The following is a 13,106-nucleotide window of genomic DNA, read 5'->3' as shown; positions in this document are numbered from 1 at the left end:
GGCAAAAACACAGAATGCTTGTAACCAATTGTTGAAAGAGCACGGTATAGTCCTGCGCCTCTCCTCCTCCTGTCTATCCTCCCCTTTCTTATCAGTTCTCAGAATAAACTAGGAGGGATAAAACATCCACAAAATCCCCCCCTCCCCCCAGATTCTTTAATTGGCATAGGTAAGTGGTAACCTAACGGAGAGATCTCACAGGGCATCACCTCCTTCAAAACAGGATTCCGATACTGACATTCTAGTTGCAGTCTCACTACCAGGAATGTACCGTGTGTGTCATGCACTGCCTAGCTGCTGTTTTTCTAGTGACACAGGAGCAGTGACTGAAGAAACAGAGGCAGAGGCAGACACAGAAGAGGATGCTGCTAAAGAAACAGGAAAGACAGCAGGGTCAGAAATGCCAGCAGCAGAAAGAACATTAGCAATACCTGACAGGTATCCCAGAATACCAGGCAAAGTATTTTGTAAGGAAAACTCACCCTGCACAGCTGGAGCAGATAGACCCGGCTGCATGTTGCTGAATAGTGCACCCGAGGCCAGGTCACTATGAATAGCCGACAGTTGTGGGAGAGCTGCTGCTTGCCAACTGCCTTCTGCGGCGCCCTTCTCTCCTGCCGCTCCACCTGCCGTCTCTTCCTCCCGCAGTTGACCGGGAGCAGGGCTGCCTCTTCAGTCCCAGCCATCTCCATGCCTAGGATACTCCTCTTCTCCTCCCATCCCCGCCAGACGCTCCGGGGGCATGCTCCACCATGTTCTTCTCTGAGGGGAAGGCTGCACTGGTGCACACTGCAGCTGCTGACCCTCCTTTGCTGCCCGTGTCCCGATACCGACATGCTGGCTTTCTTCTTCAGCTTCAGCCAAGCAGCAGCGCAGCCAGGTTTTTTCCAAGAAAACACAGACAAGGTCTTCCATATTCAGTCAGGTTTTTTTCTCACCTTCTGCTCCCTGGGGGGGGGGGGGGGGGGGGGGGGGGTAACGCTTTTCACCATAGTCCTGGCAGCTGCAAGACCAAGAAGAGACCATCTGCAGCCCTTTTATCACATCCCAAGCGAAACTCCAGAATATTCCATGAAAGTGTGTGCCCCCTCTTATGCCAACCTGTACCTGGGGGGGTGGGACAGGGACCTCTTTTTGAACATTTCTTCATCAGAACTACTTCAGCATGTTATCGCTTGGCAAAGATATATTGATGACATCGTTATATTTTTGTCAGAATCTTGGGATGAACTGTCACAGCTGATGGACCAACTGGCCATCAATGCTTACAACCTCACTTTTACAATGGAATGCAGACACTCTAGGATTAATTTCTTGGACTTACTCTAACAACTCCATGTTGACAATGATGGGATCCTACATTCCTCTTTCTACCGCAAGCCCTCTGCGGTATTTTACACGCCACCAGCTAGCTGCCATACCCCGGTATCCTCTTCTTCCGTGAGCAGTCTGGTTTCAGATAAAAATGGTCTCTGCAGTGGATTCGCCGCAAGATCACTTTTAATCGGTGGCGGGAGAGGGGCCCCTGGCAGCGGTGGAGGTGATCGGATCCTTCTCCCTGTTATGGCAAAGAGCTGAGTGAGGGGAAGATGGCCCCCACCCAGCTTTCTTTTTTATTGCATTTTAGTGTAAATATGAGATCTTTTTGACCCCAGATCTCATATTTAAGAGGTCCTTTCATGCTTTTTTTCTATTACAAGGGATGTTTAAATTCTTTGTAATAGAAATAAAAGCGAATTAAAAAAAAAAAGAAAAAAAAAAGAAGAACAAAAAAAGAACAGTGTAAAAATTTAAAATAAACGTAACGCACCACATCACGCCGAGCTCAGGTGCATAAGCCAACACATACGGGAGTAGTGCCCGCATATGAAAACTGTGTTCAAATGCATACATGTGAGGTAACGCCGCGATCGTTGGAGCGAGAGCAATAATTCTAGCCCTAGACCTCCTCTATAACTCAAAACATGCAACCTGTAGAATTTTTTAAGCGTGACAAAAGCAGTGAAGTCCTCACCTTTCTCTGGCTGTTATCTGCAAGACTCCAACACCTCTCCCCTGGGCTTTGATGTTTCTTCCTGTGTCCTCTGAATTCCCTCCCCTCACTCAAAGTTCATATCAGTGTCTCCTCCAGCCAATGGGGGAAGGGGGATTATGCCAAGTGTAGAGCGCATACCTGTGTACATAGGAGAGGGAGACTGACAACTCCCCCACATCTAAAGTGACCCCTGATATGTCTCCAGAGTCTCCTTTATTGTACATACAAATCATCCCTCTGCCACTGATCACACCCCCACCATCCCTCTGCCATTGACTCCATGCCCCCCACAACCATCCCTTTGCCACTGGATGTTTAAATATCAAATTTTTCTGCATTCTGTTGACGGAAATGCCTTGTGGATAAGAGAGGTAAGAAGTAAGAGGAGAATGGTCAGGTTCGAACTGCAAGTCAATGATAACTCAAATAACCACACTTTAAAACTAGTGAGCAGCAAAGCATTATCAAACCTTGAGGTGGGTAGGCTACATTAGCAGAAGATCACATTGGGTTCCACTCCTGTAAGCCAAGCTATAATGGGCTCATTAATACCAATCAATCATCGCTTGAATGTCACAGACTGAGTATTGTTGTTGACCGTCTTTATGACCATTATTTCTTATTTTGTGTTCCTAGCAAGATGATCAATACACATACACACACACAGAGTATAGATTGTCCCAGAAAAAAACAGTTACCATGTGGTTATATTACGTTAAAAAAAGATTCCTTAAACCTATTTAGGTAATTACATCTACGGTGCTGGAATTTTATGAACAAACGTGATATTACTGTAATTATTATATTTTCCTGGGAAAAAAAAAATGAATTATGCTACAAAAACAGGTTTTAAATATTTTATTGAGTGAATTTTACTTTAATAAAACACATCCACATAACATTTTCAAACATTTTGTAATATTGCTTTAACATTTAATGACATCTTGTTAGTGCCACAGTATAAATTGTAAAATATGGATATATTACAGTACTTTCCAAATAAAACAAAGTAAATAAATTAATAAGTTAAAATAACATTTCCCTTACTTTGCATTATTTACATATTGAACAAATTGAAAATAAATGGTTTAACAAAAGGACATAGAAATCCAGAGAATAAATGTTTCTACTAATCATATTTGCATAATGTTTCACTATTTGCTTTAAAAAGTATATCTGAGGTGCTAAATAAAACAAAGGACCTTCCTCTGACCTTGTAAACGGTGGATTAGCACTTCCTTTGGTCCAAGTGGAGAGTGGCGAGGTGCATGAATCATTTATCTTCTTAGGTCTTCATTGCTTGTATTTGATCTAATAAGAACAGAAAACGCATTGAAGAATAGCTCTGGTCTCATTAACCAGCAGTGCTGTAGAAAATACTGTATATACTTTTGGGGGATTCAAAGTTATTTTTTGGAGATTGGAGAAAAAACCTGGACCAGGATATGATTGGCTTAATTCTGGCATGGCATCTGCTCCTCCATGTATCATGTGGCATGCACAGAGAGAGCGAGGCAGAATCTGACAATCAGATTTTGCCTCCGTGCTTTGTTGATCATCGGATATTGCCTCTGTCGATCTGCGTATGCACAGTGTTGACTTCTCACCAGCTGTTCGGAAGATCAGCTGGAGTGAAGTAACTACTGCGCATTTGAAGGTTGTCTGAGGCATTATCCGATAATCTGCAGTAATCAACAGAACACCGGCAATTGGAGCTGTCAAAAAAAAAAGCAGCCGGGGAAATGTTTATCAAAAACCTTGCTCAGCTGCTGAAACAGAAAGATAAAAAGAAACATTGTTTCTTTTTATTCATCTACAGATCCAAAAGATGAATTGCAGATTAAGTCGGTTTAATACAACCTGTCAAATACTCTGTTCAACCTCTTATTAACCCTTAACTCTAATCAGCCTTAATTAAATCCTTATTCTCCTCCATTTAAATTATTCATTTAAGGCTGATTTTTTTTGTTCACTTCTATTTTATAAACTATTAATAAAATTAAAACTTTTTGTTTGCTTCATTTGTTAATATTTTTACATCTTTAAACATAGATTTAAACTTTTCACAAAAAAAAAAAAAAAAAAAAAAAAAAAACACACCACAAAAAAAAGAATTTGTAAATAACTTTTCAACGCTTTGTACCATTGCGGACAGCTGAAGTGTAAATAAAACAGTGGTAGGTATTGGCGAGAACTAAAAGAAAAGTATTTGCACTTGTAATCGTAAGAAAAAAAAAGGGTATCAGTGCATCCCAACTTTAATTTATTAATGTAGGTAAGTGTCAGTAGGTACAGTGGCTTAAAGGACCCCATAAGTAGTTTTTGGATGCTCTGATAATAGAAGCCAAAATAGGATGACCTGGAGTATAGGTTGCAACTAACTTATTATTAAGACATGTAACATATTTTTGACACAATTGGTATTACCAGTCCCCAAATTATGATCACTTTATATTAGCACTGGTAAACTGCATTTCATACCATCTTAAAAATTGAAACACTACAATATGCTTATCCTCAGAGTACATGGAAATCTCACAGGACTTCTAGTATACAGAGATTTTGTCAGGCCAGGGCTGGGGAGGAAGAAGGATGCATCATCTGCACACCAGAGCCAAGCTCAGCAATCTCAATGCTACAAAAACATGAAGTGGTTGGAGGCAGACTCTTTACATATAATGGGGTAATTTATCAAATCAGGAGCAGCCAGAACCTGGAGAAGCTGTACATGGCAAAAAATCAGCTTGTTGAGTTTAGCTTTGAAAAAGTGGAAAATTTGAAGCGGATTGGTTGCCACGCACAGCTACTCCAGTTTTGATAATTCCCCCCCAATGTACTGAATGTCAGAAGTGTTAACATATTTTACAAAGCTAAGGGACAGGATATTAGACTGCTAATGTGTTACTATTTCAGGTGGACATCAACTAAAGTAAGATGTTATGTTATAAGAAACACTTACAAATGTTACTTACCCTGTTAAATACCCTGAAAAATCTATCTTTTGTCTGAAATTCCTTCCACCAGATAGTACAGCGTCAGCATGTCCATAAGGGGTGCTGCCCTCCCCCATCCATGCGTATGGGCCTGTAATCTACAAGCGGGTCTCCAGATGCATGGATTTCAATCTTTTTTTTTTAAGCACGTGACTAGAGCCAGAGGCTCTAATAGGCTTCAAAAAAGGGTGAGCTCGGGACGCAGAGCACTGCGCTCCGAGCACACCCACTTGTGTGACAATAGTGAATGAATATGTCCTAAAATTACAATATATTATTACAACAAATGCCTGTGTTTTATTATAGAGGAACTCCAGGAAACATCTAAATACACATATAAAAAAACAAAAATGGGCTGATTTATTAAAAATTGGAAAAGAAAAATTAACACAAAAGTGGTAATGTTGACAAGAATTTTTGTATATTTTTACAAAAAATACTCACTCTACAAAGAACCCTTTCCCATATAACAGTTATAACCTTTTGTATCATTTGAGCTTCCCTTTAGGAATATAAGCTCTCACAAGCAGGGCACTCTGATCACTATTGTATTGAATTTTGTGGTAACTGTAAGGTCTCCCTTCAATTTGTAAAAATGTGCAAAGAACTAGAGCTCTACAAATCCTGAATGAGAATAACAATCATTAATATCTCTGTATAATTGCAGGAAATGGTAAAGCCAAATCAGGAAGTAGTATATATAGGGAAGTACAAATATATTTATACTAATCATACTGTATGATCTGTAAAGTGTGAATAGGAGAGTGAAATTCACAAGATTCACAAGACTGGAATCCTTGGTGGGCAAAACCTTAAATATGTTATACAGTATATCTGTATTTCAGTTGTTTAATTTAGCCCATTGCCCACAGTTCTGCTTTAAATATATTCACAATTACACATTTTATTACATTAAAACGAAAATACTTTTCATGTTAATAGTCTGGCATTTCTTGCTCATTTTATAAAAAAATGTTCTCACTGCTTTGATGAGAAGTATGGCAAGGCGTTAGGAAATAAAAGCCAAAATGTCATTGCAAAAGGTTCATCAAGTATGCAATGTTGAACTACTGTATTGGTAAGTATTCTTGATAAAAAACAGTAAAGTGATGGAAAGCATGAGTTTTGTCATTTTAAATCTTATCCCCACTCTCATTTCAATATACACAAGGATCCTATCAATATTGTCCAGGTAGAATGAGGAATACTCAGAGTAAATGTATAAATTATCACCACCCTGTGGCCCAAAGGTGCACTGCAGCTTTGTTCATAACGTGAACTTGCATTCTTCGATACCAGTGGTTCTCAACCTCAGTCCTCAAGCACCCCCAACAGGTCATGTTTTGGGAATTTCTCTTAGCTAAATTAGCCATCCAAAATACCAAGCCATTGACTCTGATTTAAAACACCTGTGCAAGATAATGGAAAACCTGCAAACATGGCCTGTTGGGGGTACTTGAGGACTGGGGTTGAGAACCGCTGTTCTATACCATACCAAATCGCAGCTTTGATAGAAAGGGAGAAAATAAAATGTTGTTACCTTCTCAGGTGTCTCTCACCATTTCTATGTACAACCGGCCCATCTGAAAAAAGCCCAGCACTTTTTGATATAGGGTAAAATGTGTATGGGGTAAACTTTTTTTCCATGGCAAATAGATTCTTATTTTTCACCTGCATTAACTGGATAGCAGATGCAGTGCACCCAGTGAACAGGGGTCATTAAGGTAAAAATCCATCTAGAAGCCTATATGCAAAGTGTCAAAACCAGGATTCAGCAATAGGACGATTGCAATCTACCTGTCAAACGCAGCAATGTGAAGGCTCTTTAATGCCAGCCACCAGCTCACAGCCAAGGGGAGACCTGGGAGGACATCCTTCACTTTACCAGTTGCTGCATCTGAGGTCTGGTGAGTGCATTTTAGATCCCATGCACACTGCTGCTGCTAAACACACCGTTTTGTTTGTTTGTTTATTTTGCCGATTTTTTTAGAGTGGTTAGATGTTTGTACTGAACTGGGAAGAGAAATATTACTTACTGCTGACCTTTGCACTGTGTGCTATGCACTACTGACCTCTACATTGTGAATTACATACTGGCCTTTGCATTCTGCATGGCATACTACTTTGTGTTACTTAAAACTTACTTCTGACCCTGCAATACTCCTGACCTCTAAGTTACATACCACCGACCTCTGCGAAACTCAATACTGACCCTTGAACACTGCATAAAAACAAAACAAAAACAAAAAAACACACACACACACACACACACACAAGCACACAAGCACACTGCATCCTGGTAATTGTTCATCTCTTCCATGATTCAGAATTGACTGCAGGTGTGATTTACCTGCTGGGGATCTGTAAGCAGATCCCCTGCTGAATTGGAGCTTAATGAGACAGATGTCAGTTTTTCAACATCAGTGCCTGTTCAGTTTGTGTCGGCATTTACTGTACATAGTGGAGAGGGGTGGACCCGCAATGGCTCTATGGGAGGCCAGATGCAACAATACTTGTGTTTACATCAGGCTACTGATGCTCTGGCACATTTAGGTCTGAAAAAAACTGCGCACTCTTCATTTTATTTTTCAGGACAGACTCAGGGGGTAGGTGGGTGTAAATGGACACAAGTCTGTTAACATGAGACTGCCCGAAGAACCACTTGGAACTTCCAATCAGGTCCACCTGAAAAACGGACAGGTGGACTTAATTGTAAAGTCTGTGTGAAAGAAAGGACCCTTAGGCTGGGTTCACACTGCTGCCGGGGGAGATCCGGATGTGATTCGCACCGCAAATCCCATCCGATCTCCGTAGCGATGCGAGTACAGCCATACAGATAGTATGGCTGAATTCGCATCGCTCCCGCAGCAAACTCGCACGGGACCCTTTTTTGGTCCGCAACAGAATCGGATCGCATGGGGGTTCACACCATGCGATCCGATTCCTGTGTGAGTCGGCAGATCGCACTGCGATATGCGGACGGATCTGAGGGTGTCATTAACATATCATTGACACTCCCAGCCGTCCGCATAGGGCAGTGTGAACTGCCGGCGGGAGTAATGCGATGCGGGAAAACGCCGCGGATTCGCGGCGTTCCCGCATCGCAGCGGTGTGAACCCGGCCTTAAAGTGTCTTAGAAGTCCCTTCAAGAATAACTAGATTTATTGCCCGGATCAACCCAATTAATTGTTTCAAAACTATCAATTGAATAAACCAACTACTTAATTCTTGAATAATTTCAACAGAAAAAGTGACTCTCTTGACCTTACAACATACCAGACAAAACAGAGGGAAAGCAAGGATTGCCCCAAGAAGGGCAACGAGAGACCTGTAATTGATTATTTAATTTTTAATGAATATCAAAAGATATTGTTTTAGAAGCCCGAGTATTCTGCACTCCGACGAATAATATGTCAGCATTTAATGTGGAACATAAAGCTGAAATATGATCTTTCCCTAAATAACCCATAATGTCTTTCCAAGGACATGTAAGCACCCGCAGGGTGTGCTTGGTATGCATAATGATGTGTGATAAGCATTTAGATTAGTATACATTACAATATGTATTGATGCACAGTCAGTAATTGTGTACTAGGAACCCAAGACCAGTCATAAACAGTCCGATCAAAGCAAGCAATGGTCACCATTTATGAGTATCACCTCTGATTATTGGGGAGTTTCTAATCTTCTAGAAGGTTATAACAAGCCTCTGCACACTCATCATTAAATTAGGGAAAATTATAAAAAATCTGCGCTTAGTAAAAATTTTTAAAAAAATTTAATTAAAGAACAGCAGCTGAACACAATAACCAGGATACTGGGCACAACAAAATAAAAAGAAATAAAAGTGCAGCGCTTACCACTAGGTGAATTCTCATATAACTAAGTATAAATTAATAAACTTTCGTAAAAAACCTAAATGTTAGTGAATCCAAATATAGTGAAAATCAATAGTGAAAAGTGTTTTCAAAAAATTAGTTGTCAAAATAAAAAACAACAATCATCTAAAACTCAAAAGTCCAGTGCATTTAAACATGTGAAAAAAAATCTCAAAAGTGTATAATAGTGTCCTATATAAGTGAACAAAAAAATGTAGTTAATCCTGTTTGTTCAGAAAATAGTGTTTGACCACGTGGACCCTTCACAGCTACAAATCAGTAAGAAATGGAGGCTTACCAGATCACCAATTAGTATACACAAATACGAATACCCAAACGATTCGAAACGGACAGCCGGAAACGACCCAATCTCTCAGACGTTCCACAGTCACCGAATCGGCTCGAGTCCTCTCACAGGACGATCTGCACAGCCGCGTGGAGTTTTCGATGTAGGAAGCCAAAAATCAGCCCACACCTTCGAGTGTTTCGTAGTTCCCAAGTCCGTTCCTTTCAGAAGACTCGGGATATCGGATCACCATAAAAACAAAAATAAAAAAGTGCGCCCAATCGTGTAATAAAGTTTAAACCCGTAAAGTTTATTATTCAACCGAATAATGTTAAGCGCTACAAATTACTCCACCGAGCCATACAAAAGTAGACGTAACGTATAAAATGAACAATTTTGCTAGCAAAAAAAATAAAATGAACGAATGCTAAAGCACAAAGGGTGAGCGTAACTACCCTGGGTAGTTACGCTCACCCTTTGTGCTTTAGCATTCGTTCATTTAATTTTTTTTGCTAGCAAAATTGTTCATTTTATACGTTACGTCTACTTTTGTATGGCTCGGTGGAGTAATTTGTAGCGCTTAACATTATTCGGTTGAATAATAAACTTTACGGGTTTAAACTTTATTACACGATTGGGCGCACTTTTTTATTTTTGTTTTTATGGTGATCCGATATCCCGAGACTTCTGAAAGGACCGGAACGGACTTGGGAACTACGAAACACTCGAAGGTGTGGGCTGATTTTTGGCTTCCTACATCGAAAACTCCATGCGGCTGTGCAGATCGTCCTGTGAGAGGACTCGAGCCGATTCGGTGACTGTGGAACGTCTGAGAGATTGGGTCGTTTCCGGCTGTCCGTTTCGAATCGTTTGGGTATTCGTATTTGTGTATACTAATTGGTGATCTGGTAAGCCTTCATTTCTTACTGATTTGTAGCTGTGAAGGGTCCACGTGGTCAAACACTATTTTCTGAACAAACAGGATTAACTACATTTTTTTGTTCACTTATATAGGACACTATCATACACTTTTGAGATTTTTTTTCACATGTTTAAATGCACTGGACTTTTGAGTTTTAGATGATTGTTGTTTTTTATTTTGACAACTAATTTTTTGAAAACACTTTTCACTATTGATTTTCACTATATTTGGATTCATTAAATTAGGGAGGCTTTTCAGTTTTGCAAAAGTTAGAATTTGTCAGATTTGAAATGCTGTCTATGTCCCCATAGAGGAATTTTCTATTTTCTACCTGCTCTGTGTGATATCTGTCATCTGCACAGGTAGAGAGTAGAAATCTCCTTTATGTGCACACAGAAAACTATAGAGATCTAAACCTTCCTTGCTAGGCTAAACAAAGTATCTCTATTATTGCTTGTGTCCCCTTTTGGGGCAATTTTCCCTCACTTACTGTCCTAATGCCTATTAAACTACTTACTGACCCCCCCCATAGTTTTACTGCTACAGGGCGCCGTCTCACGAATACAGGTGATCCCATACTGCCACCAGCAGAGGATGCGCACATGCCACGTCTGCTGTGATTATTCACAGCAGAAGCCAATCTGCGGGTGCCAGGCCATTCGATGTCTGCCGGCACCCATCAATCGCTGGGCAGAGACTCAGAACGGTGTTGTCAAAACAAGGCAGAGTTCCATTCTGACAGGTGAGGGAAGGGAGTGAGTGTTTATTCCTGTAACGCAGGGACTCAAACACATTTTTTCACCTAGTAAAAGCTGTATACATGGTAAACACAAACACTGGCTAGGCACACAATTAACCCTTTGATCGCCCGATGCTCAACCCCTTCCCAGGCAATGTCATTAATACAGTGACAGTGCGTATTTTAGCACTGTTTCCAGCAAAGTGTCAGTGTCCGATTGTCCGCTGAAATAACGCAGTCCTGCTACAAGTCGCCGATTGCTGCCATTACTAGTATACGAAAAAAATATATTCCAGCATATATCCCATAGTTTGTAAATGCTATAATGTTCACATAAGCCAATCGATATACGTTTACTGGGATTTGTGACATGTTAGGTGTTTATTTAATCGGCGTAACATCTTTCACATTATACAAAAAAATTGGGCTAACGTTACTGTTTCTTTAATTTTTTTACTTTATGAAACGTTTTTTCCCCCAAAAAAAGGCGTTTGAAAAATCGTTGCATAAATACCTCATGACATAAAAAGTTGCAAAGAACGCCATTTTATTCCCTAGGGTGTCTAATAAAAAAAGTTAAGAGTAATTATCTAGCAACAAAAATTAAAAATTATGCTTTTTACATGTAGGAAAGGAGTGCCAGAATAGACCCAGTATGGAAGTGGTTAATATTAGGACCTCACCTGTCCAGGAATCCAGCTGCATCTTCACCTGAGCCGATTTTTCAATCAGCTATTGGGTGCTCCTCCTGCCATCTCCACTATGGAAAACCGTCAGCGGGCTGCACTCTGAGTGGGCCGGCTGCAGGGAAAGGAGGAGGGGGGGCCGAACTTCCAGCTGAGTTTGCTGTGGTAAACTCACCTGGAAGTAGGAGCGGGTACCTGTCAAAATCAGGTACCCACTCCCCCCCAAAATGTACCAAATATGGCAGCAGATATGGCGGATAAGCAGAGCTCCCCCTTTTGGGTGGAGCAGTGCTTTAAACTATGTAGAGGGTTCTTTACTGTCAGAGCAGTAAGGATGTGGAATGCCCTTCTAAAAGCAGTGGTGGTAGCAGAGAGTGTCGATAGTTTAAAAAAACTATTAGATGGGCATCTTAACAATCGCAACATACAGGGATATGGGAATTATTAGCTACATAAACTCACGCACACACCCACACAGGTTGAACTGGATGGACCTCACCAACTATGCAACTATGGGGTTGAGTTTGCAACGTCTATTTGCCTTTATAAAGTGCAGTTGCTACAAAGCTTAGTAAATGAGGTAAAGCTTCACTTTACCAAGAATACCCAATCACATGTAAGGAACATAAAAAAAAAAAAAAAAAACAGCATTTTTGCTTGCACATAATTGGATGATGGAAGTCAGCAGAGCTTCTGCTTATTTACTAAGCTCTGGAGCAAAAGTCTCTTTGCCTTTAATAAATCAACCCTCGTGTCTTTACAACACAGACCAGAGTTAAATCTTCCATATAATATGAATACAATCATCTTGTTTGACACTTTTTTTCCCAATTTAAAAAGCGTTTCAACAACCAAAATCACCTTACATTGGGCTTTAAATTACTGCATGTGTGCATCACTGTCACTATTGGGCAAGGATCACAGTAGGTGATTCCAAGTTCACGTTGCCATTGAGAATAGGTAGATGTCTCCACATCCTTTATTCTTTGGAAGATATTTGCCCATCTATGGCCACCCTAAAAGTTGGCCATCAACAGTTTTTTTGTTCAGCCTATTGGCTGAACAGATTCTTCCATCCACACAAATGGAGACATCTTCCGCCACCAGGACATTGCGTTCAATGATTCCTGTCAAACATGGAACTTGATTAATTTGATTGACTTCTGCCAAAGGAACATGCTGGAAAACTATTCTCGATGCAACCGTTGATCACTGTAGCAGCTCCCGGTGTCAAAACCATCCACCTAATTTGTGTGGATGGAGGAATCTGTTAGACCTTTTTTTGTTGAGCCAACAAGGGAGGAGAACTTAAAAGCAGAGCTTCACTCAAAAGTGGAAGTTCCACTTTAAGTCCTCCTCTCCTGCCAGAGAACCCACTTTCACTCTGATCGCCTAGGCAGTATCAGAGGAAGTTCTCCTCTAGCCCACTGTCTTCTAGGAAATGTCACAGGTCCCAGAAGAATGCGGGACCATTCACAAAGTGCATATGCAGTGGGCAGCTGACTGCAAACCCAAAAGCAGCATAACCCGGCTGCCTACAGTTAGACCCCTTTCACACTGAGGCATT

At 40.7% G+C, this 13,106-nt stretch overlaps 1 protein-coding gene across 3 annotated transcripts in view; it reads right to left on the bottom strand.

Moving 5' to 3' along the window:
* Positions 1-2,878: 2,878 nt before the first annotated feature.
* The window catches only part of ARL6 (ARF like GTPase 6), a 108,840-nt gene continuing 98,612 nt past the window's right edge, over positions 2,879-13,106 (bottom strand). For all 3 annotated transcript variants that reach the window (XM_077480175.1, XM_077480178.1, XM_077480176.1), the window contains one exon: positions 2,879-3,346. In XM_077480175.1, coding sequence (XP_077336301.1) covers positions 3,313-3,346 — 34 coding nt within the window. In that variant the 3' untranslated portion in view covers positions 2,879-3,312. The remainder of the gene's footprint in view (positions 3,347-13,106) is intronic.

This window comes from Lithobates pipiens, unplaced genomic scaffold (genome assembly GCF_037356315.1).
Source record: "Lithobates pipiens isolate NorthernLeopardFrog02 unplaced genomic scaffold, aLitPip1_a1.2 Scaffold_16, whole genome shotgun sequence".
Taxonomy (NCBI): Eukaryota; Metazoa; Chordata; class Amphibia; order Anura; family Ranidae; genus Lithobates; species Lithobates pipiens.
The sequence above is the reverse complement of the archived record's forward strand: the minus strand, read 5'-3'. Positions and strand labels throughout refer to the sequence as shown.